The sequence below is a fragment of the Alosa alosa genome, chromosome 9 (genome assembly GCF_017589495.1).
Source record: "Alosa alosa isolate M-15738 ecotype Scorff River chromosome 9, AALO_Geno_1.1, whole genome shotgun sequence".
NCBI lineage: Eukaryota > Metazoa > Chordata > Actinopteri > Clupeiformes > Clupeidae > Alosa > Alosa alosa.
In genome coordinates, this window is record NC_063197.1 from 30,410,542 (window position 1) to 30,430,541 (window position 20,000).

A 20,000-nucleotide genomic window follows, 5' to 3' on the forward strand; every position below is an offset into this window, starting at 1 on the left:
ACAAAAGTTTAAGTGTAAAACAAATTCTAGTAAGTAGAATTCAGTTTTTGCCTTTTGTTGGGATTACTTGCCTAAAATGAGTGTTACTTAATGTTGAGGGGGATTAGTTAACAAGCAAGTAAACTATACTTGAATTGCTGAAATTTGTGCTACACTGCAAGTAAACTCAACAAAAGACAAACACTGAATTCTACATTCTAGAAAATGTTAAGTACGGAAAGCTATTATGTTTTACTTTTGTACTAAGTTCAGCTAAAAATAACTGTGCAGAGTGTGTAGCTCTGTGGTCTAAGGAGTTAGCAGCTCACGTGCCTGAAACAAGGCCACTGAACTGAACTGTGAATACACAAAAAACATAAAGCACAAAAAACACAAAAAACATAAACCAAGGGAGAAAGGCAAGTGATGAGTAATAAGTTGATCCGAACGTCAGAGTGCAAATAAACTCACAACCTTTACACCTTTACACCTTTACTCCTTTACACCTTTACACCTTTACAGCCTTTACACCTTTACACCTTTACAGCCTTTACTCCTTTACACCTTTACACCTTTACAGCCTTTACACCTTTACACCTTTACTCCTTTTGTCATGAGCTCTCTCTCTGCCTGGTAACACACCAGCACCAGTTACCTGCCTGTTTTGGAAAACGCCTCTGACTCTTTGCCTGTGATCCCGGACCCTCTCGACTACTTCTGTGTTCTCCAGCCCGGTAATCTTGACCTGCATTCCGTCCCTCTTCTCTGAGAATACCGCCTAGTCCTTGACTGTACTGCTGCTTCGTTTCAGTGCTGTTGTGTGTGTTTCCCCAGGACTTCCGGGATCATCCAGCTCCTGCCATCGCTGTTCGGCTACTGGGGGACACACACCGCGCAGACTCTTGGAACTCCTGTACCCCGGACCCCTGAAACCCCCTTAACCCCAACCCTTAAAATAAACTTTTGAGCGTGGCGCTTTTGTGGTCCTCGTCCTGTTTGGTGTCTGACAGTGCAGATCTGACCAAACATGGACCCAGCCTTGGTCTAACCAACATGGAAACCGACGAACCAGAACCACCCACATGCAGCGCCTGGAAGAGACAGAGAGAGGTAAACCCGCAACACTGCTGACATTGCCTCCCCTACTTCAAGCCCGACTACCAACAGCGTCAGCAGTTCCAGCAGCAACAGCAACAACTTGCAATGATCATTCAACTTCTCACCAACCTTTCTCCTCTGCCTGCTCCCACCGGCCCAGCCCCCCAGCCTGCTCACCGGCCCAGCACCGAGTCTCCTGCCCAGTCCACTGCTGCCGTGGCTGCGGAGCCCCAGAACCCAGGATCGGCAATCCAGAGCGGTTCAGCGGCGACCCAACCCAGGTACGGACGTTCCTGACGAGCTGCCGTGTCAGTTTACCCTGCAACCCAGGACTTTGCCACTGAAGGGGCGAGGGTCGATTCGTGATCACTCACCTGACGGGCGAGCTTCGACTCTGAGGAACGGCCGGAGTTCGAGCGCCAGACCCCAGCATGCAACCTTCAACCTATTCGCAGGGGAGATGCTCAAGGTATTCGATTTGGAATCCACAACAGCCGAGGCATCTCGGACCCTGATGAGTATTCGCCAAGGCAGAAGGACTGTTGCGGATTACTCCATTGACTTCCGAACTGTGGCAAGTCGGAGCTCCTGGAACATGGAAGCATTGGTGGATGCCTTCCTCCACAGCCTGGCGGACTACATAAAGGACGAGCTGGTTTCCCATGATCCAACCCCCACTCTTGATGAAGCCATTGCCTGGCTGTCCGCGCATCGACCGCAGGATCCAGGCCAGCGTCGGTAGAAGGGCGCCAGAGTCCATCCACCAGCGCCGCGATTGTCCCAACTGCCCTTCTGTCCGCACCTGCCACACCATCTAGCCAGCGGGACCAGTCTGAACCCGATGGAGATGTTGCGCCTCCCTAACCCCTGCAGGCGCCAGCGGCATCATCTCCAACTTGTGCCTGTACTGTGGTGGTGATGGTCGCTTCGAGTCGCCACCTGTCCAGCAAAAGCCGAGCTCTCACCAGATGTGGAGGAATCCGGATGAGCTCACGAACATTCAGCCTCCATCAGCCGTAAACCCCTCATCCAAGTCTGTCTTCACCTGTCTGATTCCACCCACACCCTGGCAGCCCTGGTGGACTCTGGCGCAGAAGCAAACATTATTGACACAGGACTTGCTCACAGCTGGGCTTGAAAGCCATCGCTTGTCCACTCCTGTTCCAGCCCGGACCCTGGGCGGTCACGCGTACTGGCACAGTTACAGCATCACAGCCCCCATCTCCAATGATGGTGTCAGGAAACCACCGAGAGACCATCCGCTTCCACCTGCTCAGCTCTCAGGCCAACCCCTAATCCTGGAGCTACCCTTTGGCTCCGTCTCCACAATCCTCACCTCGATTGGACCTCGGAACTGTGAAAGAGTGGGGAAATGCCTGCCACCTGTTTTGCGTGCTGCCTGTGCCCCCCCGCTCAGTACCCCCAGCACTGCCCCGACATTTCTAATGTCCCTGAATGTTACCATGGCCTCCGAGGGTGTTCAACAAGACCAAAGCCACATCTCTGCCCCCCACACCGTCCGATACGACTGTGCGGTGATCTCCTCCCCTGGGACTGCTCCGCACCCAAAGGTCCTCTACTCACTATCCCTCCTGAAAGAAAACATGGAGGATTACATCCAGGGACTCCCTGGCAGCTGGACTCATCCGCCTCCTCTCCTGCTGGTGCGGGTTCGTCTTTGTGGGGAAAGAAAGATGGTTCTCTTGCCCCTGCATTGATTATCGAGGTCTGAATGATGTCACAGAAGAACCCGTACCCTCTGCCTTTACTCACCTCTGCTTTTGAGTTGCTCCAGGGATCCACTATTTTCACCAAACTGGACCTTAGAAATGCTTACCACCTAATGCGAGTAAGGAGGGTGAGGAGGTGGAAGACTGCATTCAACACACACACGGCCATTATGAGTACCTGGTAATGCCATTTGGCTCACTAACGCCCCAGCTGCATTCCAGGCGGTGAGGTGAATGATGTGCTGCGGACATGCTGAATAAATTAGTCTTACGTGTACCTGGGCGACATCTTAATTTTCTCCAGAACTCTGTCCGAACACACCCGTCATGTCCAGCTGGTTCTTCGGCGGCTCCTGGAGAACTCTTCTATGTCAAAGCAGGAAATCGAGTTCCATGCTCAGACTGTGTCATTCCTGGGATACATCGTTACGCTGAAGGCAATATCCAGATGGACCCCGCCAAAGGTCTCGGCAGTTTACCTCCTGGCCAGTTCCGGGGAATAGGAAGAAAGTTGCAGCAATTCCTCGGTTTTGCCAATTTCTACCGGAAATTCATCCGGAACTACAGCTCCGCCGCAGCTTCCCCCAACAGCTCTGACCAGCATCAAACACCCCTTTTCTGGACCCCAGAGGCCAACACAGCCTTTCATACCCTCAAGGCCGGTTCACCACTGCCCCCATCCTCCAGATGCCAGATTCAGACCGGCAGTTCGTTGTCGCAGGTGGATGCCTCAGACGGGAGGCGGGGCCATACTCTCTCAACGGGCAGAGGAGGACAACAAGTTGCACCCTGTGCATTTTTCTCTCGCCGGCTTTCACCTGCAGAGCGCATTATGATGTTGGAAACCGTGAGCTGTTGGCTGTCAAGCTTGCCCTGGAGGAGTGCATACCACTGGCTGAGAGGGGGTCCACAGTTCCGTTCCTGGTCTGGACCGATCACAAAACCTCGGAATACATCCTGCAATGCCAAACGTCTTAACCCCAGACAGTCCCGGCTGGGCCTTGTTTTTTTTCACCAGATTCAATCCCCACCCTGTCATACCGCCCAGGTTCTCGAACACCAAGCGGACGCTCTCCCCGGCAGTTTCATAAGGATGACGCCTTCCCAGGAACCTGCATCAATTCTGCCCCGATCCCTGCGTGCAGAAGCTGCCCTGACCTGGGATATCGAGGAGGAAATTCAAGAGGCCCTCCCAGTGACCATCCCAGTCCCAGTGCATGCCCAGACGGTCGCCTCTTCGTCCCAGAGAATTTGAGGTCCCGGGTCATACAGTGGGGACACAACTCCCGCCTTGCCTGCCACCGGGCTCCGGGCCACCTGCCATCTCCTTGCCCAGCTTCTGGTGGTCTTCTTTTGAGAAGGGATGTCCAAGAATTCGTCTGTGCCTGCCCCACCTGCAATCAGAACAAGTCCTCCACTGCCCCCGGCTGGTTTACTCCAGCCCTGCCTGTGCCTCCACACCCCTGGTCCCACGCCTCCTTGGACTTTGTAACTGGCCTCCCACCATCAGGTGGGATGACCTGGCCATTCTCACTGTGGTTGACCGTTCAGCAAGATGGCACACTTCATTCCTCCCTAAACTGCCATCTGCCAGAGAGACTGCCCAGGCTGTTCTTGATCATGTCTTCCGCCTACACCGGCTGCCCAGGGATGTTGTCTCTGACCGAGGTCCCACCCACCTCTACATTCTGGAAGGAGTTCTGCCGTCTTCTAGGGGCCACAGTGAGTCTCACCTCTGGGTTCCACCCCAGTCCAATGGTCAATCCGAAGGGCAAACCAGGAGCTGGAGAAGGGCGCGCTGCGGGTGCATGGTTTCAGAAACCCCAGGCTTGGGCACAACAACTGATGTGGATAGAGTATGCTCACAACTCCCTCACCTGCTCTGCCACTGGTATGTCACCTTTCCAGTGTGTGTGTGGCTACCAGCCCCCTGTTCCCCAGCCAGGAAGGAGATGTCCTGTCCGCCTGCTCCCTCGCCTATGCCCGCTGCTGCCGTCTGCATTCTGGTCACAAGCTCGTGCACGCTACTCAAGTCAGCTGTCAGCTATGCCACTGGGGCTAACCGCCAAGATCGCCGCACCCGCCCTACCGTGTTGGCCAGAAGGTGTGGCTGTCAGCCAAGGATCTCCCACTGCGGGTGGAATCGCGTAAACTGGCACCTCGATTCCCCGCCCGTTCCTATCCAGAGGGTCATCAGCCCAACCGCAGTCTGGCTCCAGTTGCCAACCTCCATGAGGGTGCACCCTACTTTCCATGTTTCAAAGTCAAGCCGACGCGATGAAAGCCCGCTGGTCCCCGTGCCGCTTCCTCCCTCCTCGTTGACGGTGGGCTGGTGTACACCGCTCGACGCTGCTTCGTCCAGACGGCGAGGGTAGGGGCCTCCAGTATCTCGTCGACTGGGAGGGCTATGGACCTGAGGGGAGAGAACCTGGGTGCCAGCCAGTCGGATTGTGGACCGACACTCATCGCCGACTTCCACCGCCTGCATCCTGATCAACCTGCAATCCAGTAGGGGCCGCCCAGAGGGGTCCCTAACCGCCCTGCCCGCCTCGCTTCCTGTCCTGTGCCTGACCCTGACCCTGTCTCCGTACCTGTCCCGTCTTCTGTCCATGACCCTCCAGCTCCCTCCGAGGATGAGGATGTTCCACTGACCGCCTGGAGGGAATTCTAGCCCTCCACCGCTCCCTCCTCCCTCTCGGCCCGCAGGTGTCACTCTTGGGGACTTCTGGGGCCGCCCCTTAGGGGGTTCTGTCATGAGCTCTCTCTCTGCCTGGTAACACACAGCTGATTGAAGTCTGACCTCCACCTGTTCCTGCTCTGCTCTGCTCTGCCTCACCCTCACTTACCAGCTGCACTGCATTCACCACTCATCATGCCCTGTATATAAAGCCTTGCTTTTCAGTCCACACTTGTCAGATCGTCTGCAACCAGCACCAGTTACCTGCCTGTTTTGGAAAAACGCCTCTGACTCTTTTGCCTGTGATCCCGACCCGCTGACTACTTCTGTGTTCTCCAGCCCCGTAATCTTGACCTGCCTTCCGTCCTCCCTCTTCTACTTAATTCCGCCTCTTAGTCCTTTGACTGTACTGCTGCTTCGCTTTCAATTGCTGTTGTGTGTTTTCCCCCAGGACTTCCTGGATCATCCAGCTCCTGCCATCGCTGTTCGCTACTGGGGAACACACACACGCAGACTCTTGAACTCCTGTACCTCCCTGAACCCCTGAAACCCCTTTAACCCCCAACCCTTAAATAAACTTTTGAACGTGGATCGCTTTTGTGGTCCTCGTCCTGTTTGGTGTCTGACACCTTTACATCTTTACACCTTTACAGCTTTACACCTTTACAGCCTTTACAGCCTTTACACCTTTACAGCCTTTACACCTTACAGCTTTACAGCCTTTACAGCCTTTACACCTTTACAGCCTTTACACCTTTACAGCCTTTACACCTTACAGCTTTACAGCCTTTACAGCCTTTACACCTTTACACCTTTACAGCCTTTACACCTTTACTCCTTTACTCCTTTACACCTTTACAGCCTTTACTCCTTTACACCTTTACTCCTTTACACCTTTACAGCCTTTACTCCTTTACACCTTGGTGCAAAACATTAAAGGGAAAAGTCTAAATGTGTATGCTTACTGTGAATGAGAAATTAACGGACTCATGGTCAAGGTAATAAAAACTAGATGTACCGCAGAGCGTTACAAAATATGACCGCCGCCCAGTCCAGCACATTTTTTCCACAAAAATAAATCACGCTGAAAGGCCTATATGATTCTAACTGTCTCACTAAATTGCATTATCCACCCTCAATTCTCACTGGTATCTGCTAGACAACAAGTACCAAAACATGATTAGTTCATAGATTTCACATGTAAAATTCATTTTATACAACCCCACCCCCATCTTGCCTGTTCATAATTCTGAGAAATTCTTGAATTGTGTGCATGTGTGCGGTACACGCTTATGTTTATGTGTGTGTGTGTGTGTGTGTGCGTTTGTGTGTTTGCCTCATGATGTGTGTTTGTGCATGTGCATGCATGCACATTTGTCTACTGTGTGAGTATGTGCCATACGTATGATTACTGTGAATGTATGTGTGTGTGTGTGTATCTGTTTATGCACATGTGTGCACATGGAATGGGTTAACATGACCCCTGGAGGCAAACATATGGAAAAAATTGGTCATCCTAGGCCCTACGGTTCTCAAGATATTCACAGAAAAATGTGTCTGCCTTACCCTCTTTTCAGGGGGTCCAGTACAGCGGGGGGGCTACAGATCAAAAACGAAAAATTATGGTTCCATGCTATCCATGTGGGGTTACATGCCCACCAAGTTTCATGTACCCCGGTCTTTTAGTGTCCTGGGAATTCTTGTTGGTGTACAGTCACTAAATGTACACATAAATGATTTTATTGTAAGGCCCCCCATGAACGAAAGTTCACAAAACTTGGCATGCATTTGGAGGGTGTCATAATGATCCTACACTTTCAATTTTGTGCAGTTTTGACCATGTCAGCCAGAGATATTGTGATGAAAACACCTAATTTTTTGCTTTTTCATTTTTAACTAGGTGGCGCTATACATGAAATAAGTGGTAATGGGATGGGTTGACATGCCCCCTTAAGACCAACATACAAAAAAAAATGGTCCTCCTAAACCTTACGGTTCTCGAGATATTCACAGAAAACTGTGTCTGCCCTACCCTCCTTTCGGGGGGTGCAGTCCAGTGGGGGGGCTACAGATCAAAACGAAAAATGATGGTTCCATGCTATCCATATGGGGTTACATGCCCACCAAGTTTCGTCTACCCCGGTCTTTCAGTGTCCCGGGAATCCTTGACGTAATTTGGACATGCGAAAAAGAAAAAAAAAAAAAAATCTTTTTTGCGCGGCGGTCATAAATAACAGTTTCAAAGGGTAAGTACAATTATAAGACAGTAAATCAACTCTAGGGAGGAGAGTGACCCTTGAAGGCCCCCACCTTTGCAGTGGAGCTAAAAATACATCCAGACTGTCAAATTGGGAAAACATTCACTGCTGAAACAGAGACATGAGCAATCTCCAACATACTGCAAGTATTCCTGTATGGGTACGGAGATCTCGACAGCCTATACAATTTTTTGTCACCTGATTAAATGAGTCAGATTAATTATAAGTCGCACTAGTCAAAAAAATTTTCATGAAGAGGAAAAAACCATATATATAAATATATATATGTTGCACCTGAGTCGCAGGACCGGCCAAACTATGAAAAAAAGTGTGACTTATAGTCCGGAAAATACTGTATGTAATATGTATTTGCCTATGCTTCTGCAGGGACATAATTCAATGTCCCCAATAGCAGGAAAGACTGGGGGATGCATATGGGGTATTGTCCTTAATCTTTGAGTTGTCTATTGTTTTTTGCCGAAACTACAGCATGATGGTCGTGGTGTTTTATCCATGAAGTGTCAGGTTATTGCCATATGCCATATGTGTATGTGATGGTTATGTCTAGAAACAATGAAGAACAACGAAGAACTGATTGTGTGTGTGTGTGTGTGTGTGTGTACTTCACCTTTATTTTTTGCATGCACTGGTCCACAGAGTCTCCAAAGACGCACTGGAGTTTGGGTGTGAGGCTTGCGGAGTTGAAGGCCTCGGCCATGGCTACACACTTCCTCTGCTCCTCACTGGACAACACACACCAGCGCAGGAACTCTGGGATGTCTGTATCAAGCACACACACACACACACACACACACACACACACACAGAAAGATAAGATAAGATAAGATAAGATAATCCTTTAATGGAGAAATTTGCATTGTTACCACGAGACTGCTTATTCACTCCAGGTATCCACCACCCCAACAGATCCACGCGACCGCTTTTTCACTCTAGATATCCACCACCCCGACAGATCCACGCGACCGCTTTTTCACTATAGATATCCACCACCCCGACAGATCCACGCGACCGCTTATTCACTCTGGATATCCACCACCCCAACAACTTCTTGGCCTTTTCTGTATATATATTTAATTTATAACTTCCTGGCATAGCACACAGCACAGATGACAAGGAAGAATTCAATTGTGTAGAGAAACTGTTTTATTTTATTTAATTGTATCTCTTTTTTTACCTGTCTGCATTGTGTCCTTAAAGGAAAATTCCGGTATTTAGCACTTTGAGTCCCTTTTCTGGTTTGTTTTGGATGAACTAGAGTGGTGGACACCGAAATTTTGACAATTGGTCCCGTCTCGACCTTTCTGACTAGTTTTGAATCCCCTTTGACTACTCAGAGTGGCTGCCAACAGGCATACTGTAGGCTACTCAAACATGTCCTAAAACAACCCTTAACGTTTGTTTTCAAAACTGTGCAACTTACCGAGTGGTTAGTGGTGTTCGTTGATGTTCCAAAACAAGTAGCAAAGCGAAATACAGTTTCTGTCGTGTTTTATTTGGCATTTTGTAAAATCCCATTGATTTCTGTTGGAAGACTCATTGCACGTTGATATTACTGCGCCACCATCTATGCTTCAGGTTCAAATATTGAGCGGTTGTAAGGTGTCTGAATAAATAGTTCCATAGTAGCAAATAAGACGGCTGGAAATCATACATTGCGCCGATATATTTGCTTTTAATAATCAACTAACACCACTAACCACTCGGTGAGTTGCACAGTTTTGAAAACGAATGTTAAGAGTTGTTTTAGGACATGTTTGAGTAGCCTACAGTATGCCTGTTGGTAGCCACTCTGAGTAGTCAAAGGCGATTCAAAACGAGTCAGAAAAGTCGAGACAGGACCAATCGTCAAAATTTCGGTGTCCACCACTCTAGTTCATCCAAAACAAACCAGAAAAGGGACTCAAAGTGCTAAATACCGGAATTTTCCTTTAAGATTTTTATGATCTTTTTGATTCTATTTTACTATTTTACTGTATTTGACCTATTTTATTCTATTCCACTTTTCATTCATCTTTGTTTGACTGTACTTTTTTTATGTGTCCTCTGTAAAGCACATTGAATTGCCTGAAGTTGCACACAATTCACGCCAAAAAAATAAACTTGCATTCTAACTGTGCATATGACAATAAATGCTTCGACTTCGAATCGAGTGCCACCTGCACTGGATAATTTTTCTGACTTTCACTTTAATTTTCATGTGTCACCTGCACTGGAGCAGTCCATGGCTGCGAGTGCCTGGTAGTATCTTTGGCCCATCCAGTCGATGTGCTGGTCGTTGGCCTTGATGAAGGTTGCGGAGCTGTCGCTGAAGAGCAGATCAGTACCACCGAAACTGCTCGACTGGAACATCCCAAAGCCAGACTTCCTCTACAGGACACATAGACAGAGGGAGAGAGAGAGAGAGGGAGGGAGAGAGAGAGAGAGAGATGAATTGATTAAGATTCAAAAGAGATCACTAAGATTCTAGATTAATCTAAAATGAAGCCCTCAGAATTCGCTATACTTTAAACCATTCAAATCCCAAAAACTCAGCCTTAAGTCCAAGACAGTTGGTGTTGAAACTATCTAATCCAATAACTCCTAACACAGATTAAATGTTCAGGCCAGCACTACTTCCCAACCAATCAATAAACAATTATTGGTACCCAAAGAGCAACATGTGTGTGGTCACTGTATGACAGGAGAGGTATAGTCAGAGCTGCCCCTCCTTCCATACTGCAATAAGTATCTGCCCCAAAGAGACCAATACTCTCTCCACAATGTGAGGGAAAGAACTTTGTAAGTGCAAACCCCCAGTTACCCTCAACCAACAACACAACCCTGCCCCAACTACCCCCACCCAAACACAACACTGTCCCCAACTACCCCACCCAACACCGCAACACTGCCCCCAACTACCCCACCCAACATCACAACACTGCCCCCAACTACCCCCACCCAAACACAACACTGCCCCCAACTACCCCACCCAACACCGCAATACTGCCCCTACTACTACTCCACCCAACACCACAATACTGCCCCCAACTACCCCCACCCAACAACACAATACTGCCCCAACTACCCCACCCAACACCACAACACTGCCCCCAACAACCCCACCCAACACCACAATACTGCCCCCAACTACCCCCACCCAAACACAACTCTGCCCTCTACTGCCCGCACCCAACATCACCACACTACCCTCACCCAACAACACAACAACATGTTATATTTATATAGTGCTTTTCTAGACACTCAAAGTGCTTGACCGTTAAGGGAGAACCTCACTAACCACCACCAATGTGTAGCCCCCACCTGGGTGATGAGAACCTCACTAACCACCACCAATGTTTAGCACCCACCTGAGTGATGAGAACCTCACTATCCACCACCAATGTGTAGCCCCCACCTGAGTGATGCACGGCAGCCATTGTGCACCAGAACGCTCACCACATACCAGCTTCAGGTGGAGATTGAGGGAGTGAATGAGCCAATTACACTGGGGGATGATTAGGGGGCCAGATTGAGTAAGCCAGGTCGGGAATTTAGCCAGGACACCGGGGAACCCCATACTCTTTGCGATAAGTGGCATGGGATCTTTAATGACCACAGTGAGTCAGGACCTCGGTTTAACGTCTCATCATCTCCTACAGTACAGTGTCCCTGTCATTGCACTGGGGCATTGGGATCGATTTTTTGGGGCTTTTTGCCTTTATTTGGATAGGACAGTAAGGAAGTGAATGAGAGAGAGAGAGAGAGAGAGAGAGAGAGAGAGAGAGATGGGGTGGGATCAGGATATGACCCCCAACACACACACACACACACAGAGGCGGCAGTAAGACATACCAGACCATCCATCAGCATGTTATACACCTGGGTGGGGTCGACGTGGTTGCCCACGACGATGCCCCGTGAGGGCACCCGTTCCAGATGGCACCGGCGAAAGTCCTTCACACTGGCACGTGTCCCATCACGACACAGCAGCTCGTAATCTTCAGACCGCAGGCCGTTCGCCCACGCATCCCCCTGACCTGACACGTACACACACACATACACACACAAACACACACACACACACACACTTGAGGATGTCCACACACACATACACACACACACAGACAGACACACACACACACACACACACACACAGACACACACACACACACACACACAAGGATTAGCTTGTGTACATAGTGAGTATTCACATCTAAGTGTGTGTGTGAGTGTGCTTACATATCTAAGTGTGTGTGTGTGTTCTGGTGGCTTTTTGAGTTCCCATAGTGGTTTGCACACTCATTACATGACTTTACATTACATTACATTACATTACATTACATTACATTTGGCTGATGCTTTTTAGCCAAAGCAACTTACAACATGGTAAACAGTTTAAAGCTTTTTTTTTGAAAATTCTCCCATCAATTCTAGAGCAATTTAAAACAATTGAGTACAATAAGAAAAGTGCACCAGTGAGTGCTGTTCACTCAGATGAGTTTGTGTGTCCAACAGAGTGTGTGTGTGACAGAGAGGGAGAGGGTGAGAAAGAGAGAGAGAGAATGTGTGTGTGTGTGTGTGTGGTGTGTTTGTGTGTGTGTTTGTGTGTGTGTGTCTGAGAGAGTGGATGACCGTGCAGTGTTGCTCACCGTCTGTGTTCTCCTGCACTGTGGTGTGCTTGATGAAGGCCACTTCCCCTGCATTCTCTACTAGACATCTACTCAGCCATGGGGGAACATGAGAACATGGGGAACATGAGAACATGAGAACATGCAAACATGGGGGAACATGAGAATAGATAGATAGATAGATAGATAGATAGATAGATAGATAGATAGATAGATAGATAGATAGATAGATAGATAGATAGATAGATAGATATACTTTATTGATCCCTAGGGGAAATTCAAGAAAATTTACTACGCTTATATTCAAGAATATAAGAACATGAGGTAACATGAGAACATGGGGAGACATGAGAACATGGGGGGAACATGATAACATGAGGTAACATGAGAACATGGGAGAACATGGGGGGACATGGGGGAACATGAGAACATGGGGGAGACATGAGAACATGAGGTAACATAAGAACATGAGAACATGAGGTAACATGAGAAAATGAGGTAAAATAAGAACATGGGGAGACATGAGGAAACATGAGAACATGGGGGGACATGAGAACATGGGGGAACATGAGAACATGGGGGGACATGAGGTAACATGAGAATATGGGGGAACATGAGAACATGAGGAAACATGAGAACATGGGGGAACATGAGAACATGGGGGGACATGAGAACATGGGGGAACATGAGAACATGGGGGAATATGAGAACATGGGGGAACATGAGAACATGGGGGGACATGGGGGAACATGGGGGAACATGGGGGAACATGAGAACATGGGGGAACATGAGAACATGGGGGGACATGAGAACATGGGGGAACATGAGAACATGGGGGAATATGGGGGAACATGGGGGAATATGGGGGAATATGGGGGAAAATGAGAACATGGGGGAATATGGGGGAACATGGGGGAACATGGGGGAATAGCGAGGGCAGCTCCCTACAGACCTGAAGGCTCCTTTGTAGGCGTAGTATCTCTCCTTGTCGCTGCTTTCACAGCGGTGGTTCCCCGTTCCGTCTCCCACACACAGAGAACACAGAGAAGCCGGATCCCCCAGCTCATTCGCCCCAGGAACACAGCTAGCATTAAAGAACTCAGACAGGCCTAACAACACACACACACACACATATCAGAGGAAGAATGTTGGGCATAACCGAGTGTGTGTGTGTATTACTGCAGTGTATGTGTATGTGTATGTGTATGTGTATGTGTATGTGTGAATGGTTTGTTTCTTTATGTAAGCATGTTTGGTGTGTGTGTGGTATGTTTGTGTTTGTTTGTGTGTGTGTGTGTGTGTGTGTGTGTGTGTGTGTTTATGCAGGTAGGGGGAATATATGGTATGTTTGTGTTTGTCTGTGTGTGTCTATGTTTGTTTATTGTGTGCATTTGTGTATGATGCGTGGTGTACTGTGTGTGCGTTCATGTGTGTGGTGGGGTGTGCGTTTACCTTTGGACACGTCACACCCCATGACGGACATCGCGCCGCTGTCAATCAGGTACCCGAGTGGCATGTTCCAGCCGGCAGTGCGACCTTTCCCCGTGTGGCACGACCTCCTGCCCTTCAGACTATTCACCGTCACCGTGGAGGTCTTCTTCACCACGGCAACGGCATAGTAGCTAACCCCCTCACCTGTGTGACAGTCACCATGACAACCTTGAGCTGAACTCAAAAGTGTACCCCAACCCTTGATGCATTGTGGGTGCAGTGACACAATATTGTAAAACACCTGAGCTAATCAAGTCCACAGTTTTAGTCTACCTGATAAACTCTTATGTATCTGTTAATGAGGACAGCCTCACTCAGCTCTAGTGCCCTGAAACAAGATGTCTGTCTCTCTCTCTCTCTCTCTCTCTCTCTCTCAAACTGTTGTATTTAGGTTCAGAGGGCAACACTTGCAAAGAAGCAGGTTGCAGTAGATAAAAGATAAGGTCGTGTACCTTCACGGTCAGACTCTCCTGCAGCAATCCTAAGGGTATCCAGTTTGCCCAGATCATAAATGTCTGTGGGTCTGGCTGAAAAGGCATCCGCTTCCTTATTCTGGGAAAGAGCAGGAACATGAACATTTATTCTCTAGATAACACCTCCAGCAAACATTCACAGCAATTCATGATTCAATTCATGATGGCTATGTTCTAAAAAAAAACAGTGTTGAACTGGACTTTGACACCTCATAAAATACATGATCATTTGCTGATATTATTGAAATAATGCATAGAGACAATAAAAGTTCGAATCACATTCTGAGGACAATCAGACATTACAGGGAGGCTACACCAGGCGCGTAACTGAAGCGCTCTGTTCGCGACGCGATCACATCTGGTGTAGCCAATTCCACTGATCACAGTGGAAGTTAATAGTTGCAGCAGATTCAACGCGAACGGGACACTTCAGTAGCTTACGTGCCGGATGTAGCCTCCCTAGTCTCATGGTCGTGTCCTTACCTTGAGGAGGCTGGCACAACCGACCACTGACGTCTCCGCCACGCAGCTCAGAAGAGGGCGGATGGCTGCTGCGTTGAATGCCACCGACATGGCCTTGCACTTCTCCATTTCCTTCGTAGACACCGTGCACCAGCGAATGTTCTGACCGCACACTGCAACTGCAACAGTCAATACTTTCAGTGAGGACTGGTTACTTATACTTCTACACTTACAACATCCAAACGTAGTCTACCTGGCTTGACACGTTTTACAGGGGGAATTTTAAACGTTTAAAATTTTCTAAAGTTTAAAAGTTGTATGAAAGTCTGATTTGCAAATCGTTGATTTGCGAGCCTACTGTATTATATTAGCGTTATAAATCCTAACTTAAACGATATGTAGCATACAGAAATTGCAGTCTTGATTTTATATGTAGCCTACTTGCGAGGCGCCAGAATGCGTGGGCTACTACTCACCCATCTGTACGGCAAGGAGGGATACTCCGAGAAAGACAACCAAGACAGCCATGGTGCCGGTAGGGCGCAAGATGCGTGCTGTTTCTCCAGTGGGTTTATATGCGCTAGAAACGGGTCCAAAGGTCCACAACAGCTGGTTGATTAGCAGTCTCACACTCTTTCAGACAGGCCAAATACTGACCTACTGCACAGACTGTGTACTGTCCGCTGAGGCCACACCTGAAGTGACACGTCTAAGTGGCACGAGGCCAGCGGGGGCACAGAGGGTCTTTCAACACGAGCTCCACCTCACCGACCGCGCGACTGTCTGGAAAACCATGGGCACACCTACTTCCCCCCCCCTGACCGGACATGAGATTTTTAAGAAAGGTAAACAAAATCGCCACCCCGGTAGATCTGCCTATGTGTCCCTAATGCAACCCCTCTGGCTGCAGCTGATGAATCATTCTCAGCCATACTGAGTGTAACACATAACTCCAGAGGCTCGTTATCTTCCATGTCTTATCACAGACTTGTGCTTTCAGTGTAAGATTCCTGGAATTGCGATGATTTCTTACTCTGGCCACAAAGTATGATTTTCACTCCTATGAGGCAGGCGACTGTGTGAATGTCAGTGGTGGTTCTAACTTGTATGGCGCCCTGGGAGAACCCCCATTCAGTGCCCTTTATTGAGCACAGGACTTCACACGTGTGTGAGGAGGAAATTGCTGTGTTACATTCTGGCCTGCATTGTTAGGGTCAAATTAGATCACCCCAAGATCTAATGTTTTCAGAAAGATTTTTTCAGATTAGATCTAATTTTTAAGAAAGGTAAACAAAATCGCCACCCCGTAGATCTGCCCCTGTCCCTAATTCAACTCTCTGTCTGCAGCTGCCTGTAGACTGGCAGAGTGTGGAGACGAATCATTCTCAGCCATCCTGAATGTAACACATTCTTCCAGAGGCTCGTTATCTTCCATGTCTTGTCATGGACTTCTGCTTTAAGTGAAAGATTCCTGGAATTGAGATGATTTCTTACTCTGGCCACAATTGGGGCAGCCGTGGCCTACTGGTTAGCACTTCGGACTTGTAACCGGAGGTTTGTCGGTTCGAACCCCGACCAGTAGTGCCCTTGAGCAAGGCACCTAACCCTTCACTGCTCCCCGAGCGCCGCTGTTGTTGCAGGGATCTCACTGCGCCAGGATTAGTGTGTGCTTCACCTCACTGTTTGTTCACTGTGTGCTGAGTGTGTTTCAGTAATTCACAGATTGGGATAAATGCAGAGACCAAATTTTCCTCACGGGATTAAAAGAGTATATATACTTATACTTATAAGTACTTATACAAAGTATGATTTCACTCCTATGAGACAGTCAAATGAAGCCTCTTTATTTATATAGCACATGTAAAACAATAACAGTTGACCCAAAGTGCTGTGAAGCACAGGTAAGTTAACAAGCAAATAAAATAAAAATAAAAATGGGGGGTAGAGAGTAAAGGGGGTTAAGATGACAATATGACACAAGCAGGGATGGATTACTACACGGGCCTACCAGGCCCAGGGGCCCAAGGAGTCAGGGGGCCCTGAAGCCCAAGCCATTGCATGGAATCATTGCCTCAATATCAACACATCAGGATGTAGGCTATGAATCTGATTGAATTAAAGTATTGGCCATCCCCAAAATGCACCAGAATACAGGAAATCACATCATACAAATGAAAAATGTTCTCAAGCTGGGGCACTTGAGTGCTTGTTAGTGGTGTGCGATACTGTAAAATTTGATTTCGATCCGATATCCATTAAATATAAGGCCAGTATTGCCGATACCGATACCAATACTGATATTTGTAACTAAAAGCCGTTTATATACTTTTATGTAGGGGCCGAACAGTGTGTTATGATTTATGACGTGAATAAAACATCAATATGCTAATGATTTCCACTGTTAATAATTTACAAACATTTCAGCAACGAAACATTGCAAAGCGGGCATGCAAGATGCGAAAGGAATGGTTTGCTTGACTGTAGGCTAGCCCTTGGTGAAACAGGAACAATGCATTTTGAACAAATTGAGAGATATTGGAAGTGAACTGAAATTAAAGTATCGATCCCATCACGCTGGTATCGATCCGATACCAATACCAATGTTGGTATCGATACTATCGATATTTGGATCGATATGCCCACCCCTAGTGCTTGTGCCGCCCTGAACAGCTGACCATGACGCTTATGTCAATATCCGCCACTGGTGAACACACATGTACACACACATACACACTCTCTCACATACACACACGTGCACGCACACGCACACACACATGCACACGCACACACACACACAGTTACATAGTCAACATACAGTTACATGTCAATGCTTACTGTGCACCTGTATTTTATTACTCCATAAGGTCAGCATTGCTGTGGGTGGCAGAGGATGAACTTGGTCGGGTCAGCAGGTTCAAGTCTATTGCCCTCCTGCTTAGGAAATGAGGGGGCAATAAAACAAATTGATACTCAGGGTGATAAAACAGGTTGTTCTATTTTCGTTGGCATCAGCACGAACTCACTCCCTACACCAGTAGGCATTCTCCAGGACCCTGGCCTGACGTCTCGCTGACTGGAGTCAGTCTTGCTGACTCTGCAACACTGATTGCGTGGTTAGATTAGGTTTAGGGTCAACCAAATGTAAAGCCCTTAGAGCTGCATTCTGTGTATGAACGGTGCTATGCAAATAAAGCTCATTATTATTATTATTATTATTATTATTATTATAACGGCTAGGACACATTGCCTCAGAATGGTTGCATTGTTTTTCTGCCGTAGCGCAGTTCTGATTGTGTGTTGACACTAGGAACGCCTGAAGGGGCGCAGTTCTGATTGTGTGTTGACACTAGGAACATCTGAAGGGGCGCTGAAGCAGAGCTGCTACTATATTTGTGCAGTTTGCTTTTGATAATGGCCATAAATCCATAACGATTATTCATTTAATGATTATAAATTAACAAGCTGAATAATAGCATTATTTTTATTTCTGCTACTATATAATACACATGTAGCATCCACTGTCTGCTATAAATGACTATCAACCGGTCTTTTCAATGTATTTCTGTGTGTAAAAATGTAAACATATTCTCTAGCTGGGTGGCGGTTGCAGTCTGTATGAGTCACGCCTGAGGGATGGCTAGAATCTCTCTGTCCTACTGACAAACCACAGGACAGGTGAGGTAATAGGACGGTAGGAAAGGGTGAAGTAGAGGTCATTCATGGTCACAAGAAAAGTACAACAAGCTGTGTAAGTAAAGCGTAATTAGTGTTTTATTATAACAAAATAGGCAGTTTACTGATGGTTAAATATCTGTTCAGTTTCTTAGTGTACAATGAATCACTTCAATTTTTGCATTGGTGCTCTCTTTCCCATGAGCACAAAAACACCTGTAGCATCATTCAGTGATGTGTGTCAGATCGTAGCTAAAGCACCTTTACTTGATAACACAATCATGAATGGAAGAGTCGCTAGAGAGGAATGCAATGCAGAGCACAGAGAAACAACCCTCTGCGTGTGAGTGTGTGTGTGTGTGTGTGTGTGTGAGAGAGAGAGAGAGAGAGTGAGTATTCCATGTCCTAGTCCACATGGAAGTAAAAGATGATACAAAGAAAGAGTGTGCCATTGATACATTTCTCTTAGATAACACATCTCTGAAAAAATACATTTGAGAGAAAACCAACATAGCAATGGAGAAATGAGTCTAAACATGCTCAACGTGCAAAGTTATGCTTCAGAACTTTTTTAGTGCACCAAATCATACAAGGTATTACTTCTGTTATTTAAAAAAAGAAAAGAAAAAATCTAATAATGCCATCAGTAAACAACAGTTCCCTCCTCCCTTAAACATTAAGGAATCATACAATAACATAACAGCACACAGGGCAGCCTGGGAGAGAGAGACATGGGGAAAGAGAGAGAGAGAGAGAGAGAGAGAGAATAAAATAGGGGAGAGAGCTAAGAGAAAGATAAGTTAGAGGAAAAGAATAAAAGATAATTGGTAGAATGAGAGCAATAATAATTGAGAAAGTTATGATACAAGGAAGGAGTAGAAAAGGAGAAAGAGAGAGGTGTAATAAAAGAGAGAGAAATAAGGGATAGAGAGAGGTGTAATAAAAGAGAGAGAGAAATAAGGGATAGAGAGAGGTGTAATAAAAGAGAGAGAGAAATAAGGGATAGAGAGAGGTGTAATAAAAGGAAGCAATAGAGAACGATATGGGGCAGTTGTGAGTTAGACCAACTCAGTAAAACAGAAATGAAGGCGTGTAGTCTGACACATAGTATTTAACATGTGGGCTGACATGTAGTATGTGACACATAGTATGTGACATGTAGCATGTTATGTGTACTTTCTGGTGTAGTATGTGATTTGTGATATGTGACCTGTAGTATGTGTGTTCTGTAGTATGTGACCTGTGATATGTGACCTTCGTATGTGACATGTAGTATGTGATCTCAGAATGTGATATGTAGTATGTCCTGCGATATGTAGTATGTGATGGGTAGTGTGTGACCTTAGTATGTGATATGTAGTATGGGACCTTTAGAATGTGATATGCAGTATGTGACCTATAGTATGTGACCTGTAGTATGTGACTTGTAGCATGTAATATATAGTATAGTGTGTGGGACTGTAGTATGGGATATGTAGTATGTGAAATGCAGTATGGGATATGTAGTATGGGACATGTACACTGTGACCTGT

General features: G+C 47.1%; 2 protein-coding genes across 3 annotated transcripts in view; both read right to left on the minus strand.

Annotated features, from left to right (window-relative positions):
* meltf (melanotransferrin) overlaps nt 1-15,589 on the minus strand; it is a 24,303-nt gene extending 8,714 nt beyond the window's left edge. The window contains exons 1-9 of the mRNA XM_048253526.1: nt 15,273-15,589; nt 14,818-14,975; nt 14,314-14,413; nt 13,823-14,005; nt 13,323-13,479; nt 12,392-12,459; nt 11,595-11,779; nt 9,968-10,130; nt 8,371-8,522 (exon numbers count right to left, since the gene is read on the minus strand). Of these exons, the coding sequence (XP_048109483.1) occupies nt 8,371-8,522; nt 9,968-10,130; nt 11,595-11,779; nt 12,392-12,459; nt 13,323-13,479; nt 13,823-14,005; nt 14,314-14,413; nt 14,818-14,975; nt 15,273-15,324 (1,218 nt within the window). The 5' untranslated portion in view covers nt 15,325-15,589. The remainder of the gene's footprint in view (nt 1-8,370; nt 8,523-9,967; nt 10,131-11,594; nt 11,780-12,391; nt 12,460-13,322; nt 13,480-13,822; nt 14,006-14,313; nt 14,414-14,817; nt 14,976-15,272) is intronic.
* A 2,960-nt stretch (nt 15,590-18,549) lies between these two features.
* The window catches only part of dlg1a (discs large MAGUK scaffold protein 1a), a 66,300-nt gene continuing 64,849 nt past the window's right edge, over nt 18,550-20,000 (minus strand). For both annotated transcript variants that reach the window (XM_048252104.1, XM_048252105.1), the window contains exon 24: nt 18,550-20,000. This exon is cut by the window's right edge and continues 260 nt beyond it. The gene's annotated coding sequence lies outside the window, so the exon portion shown is untranslated.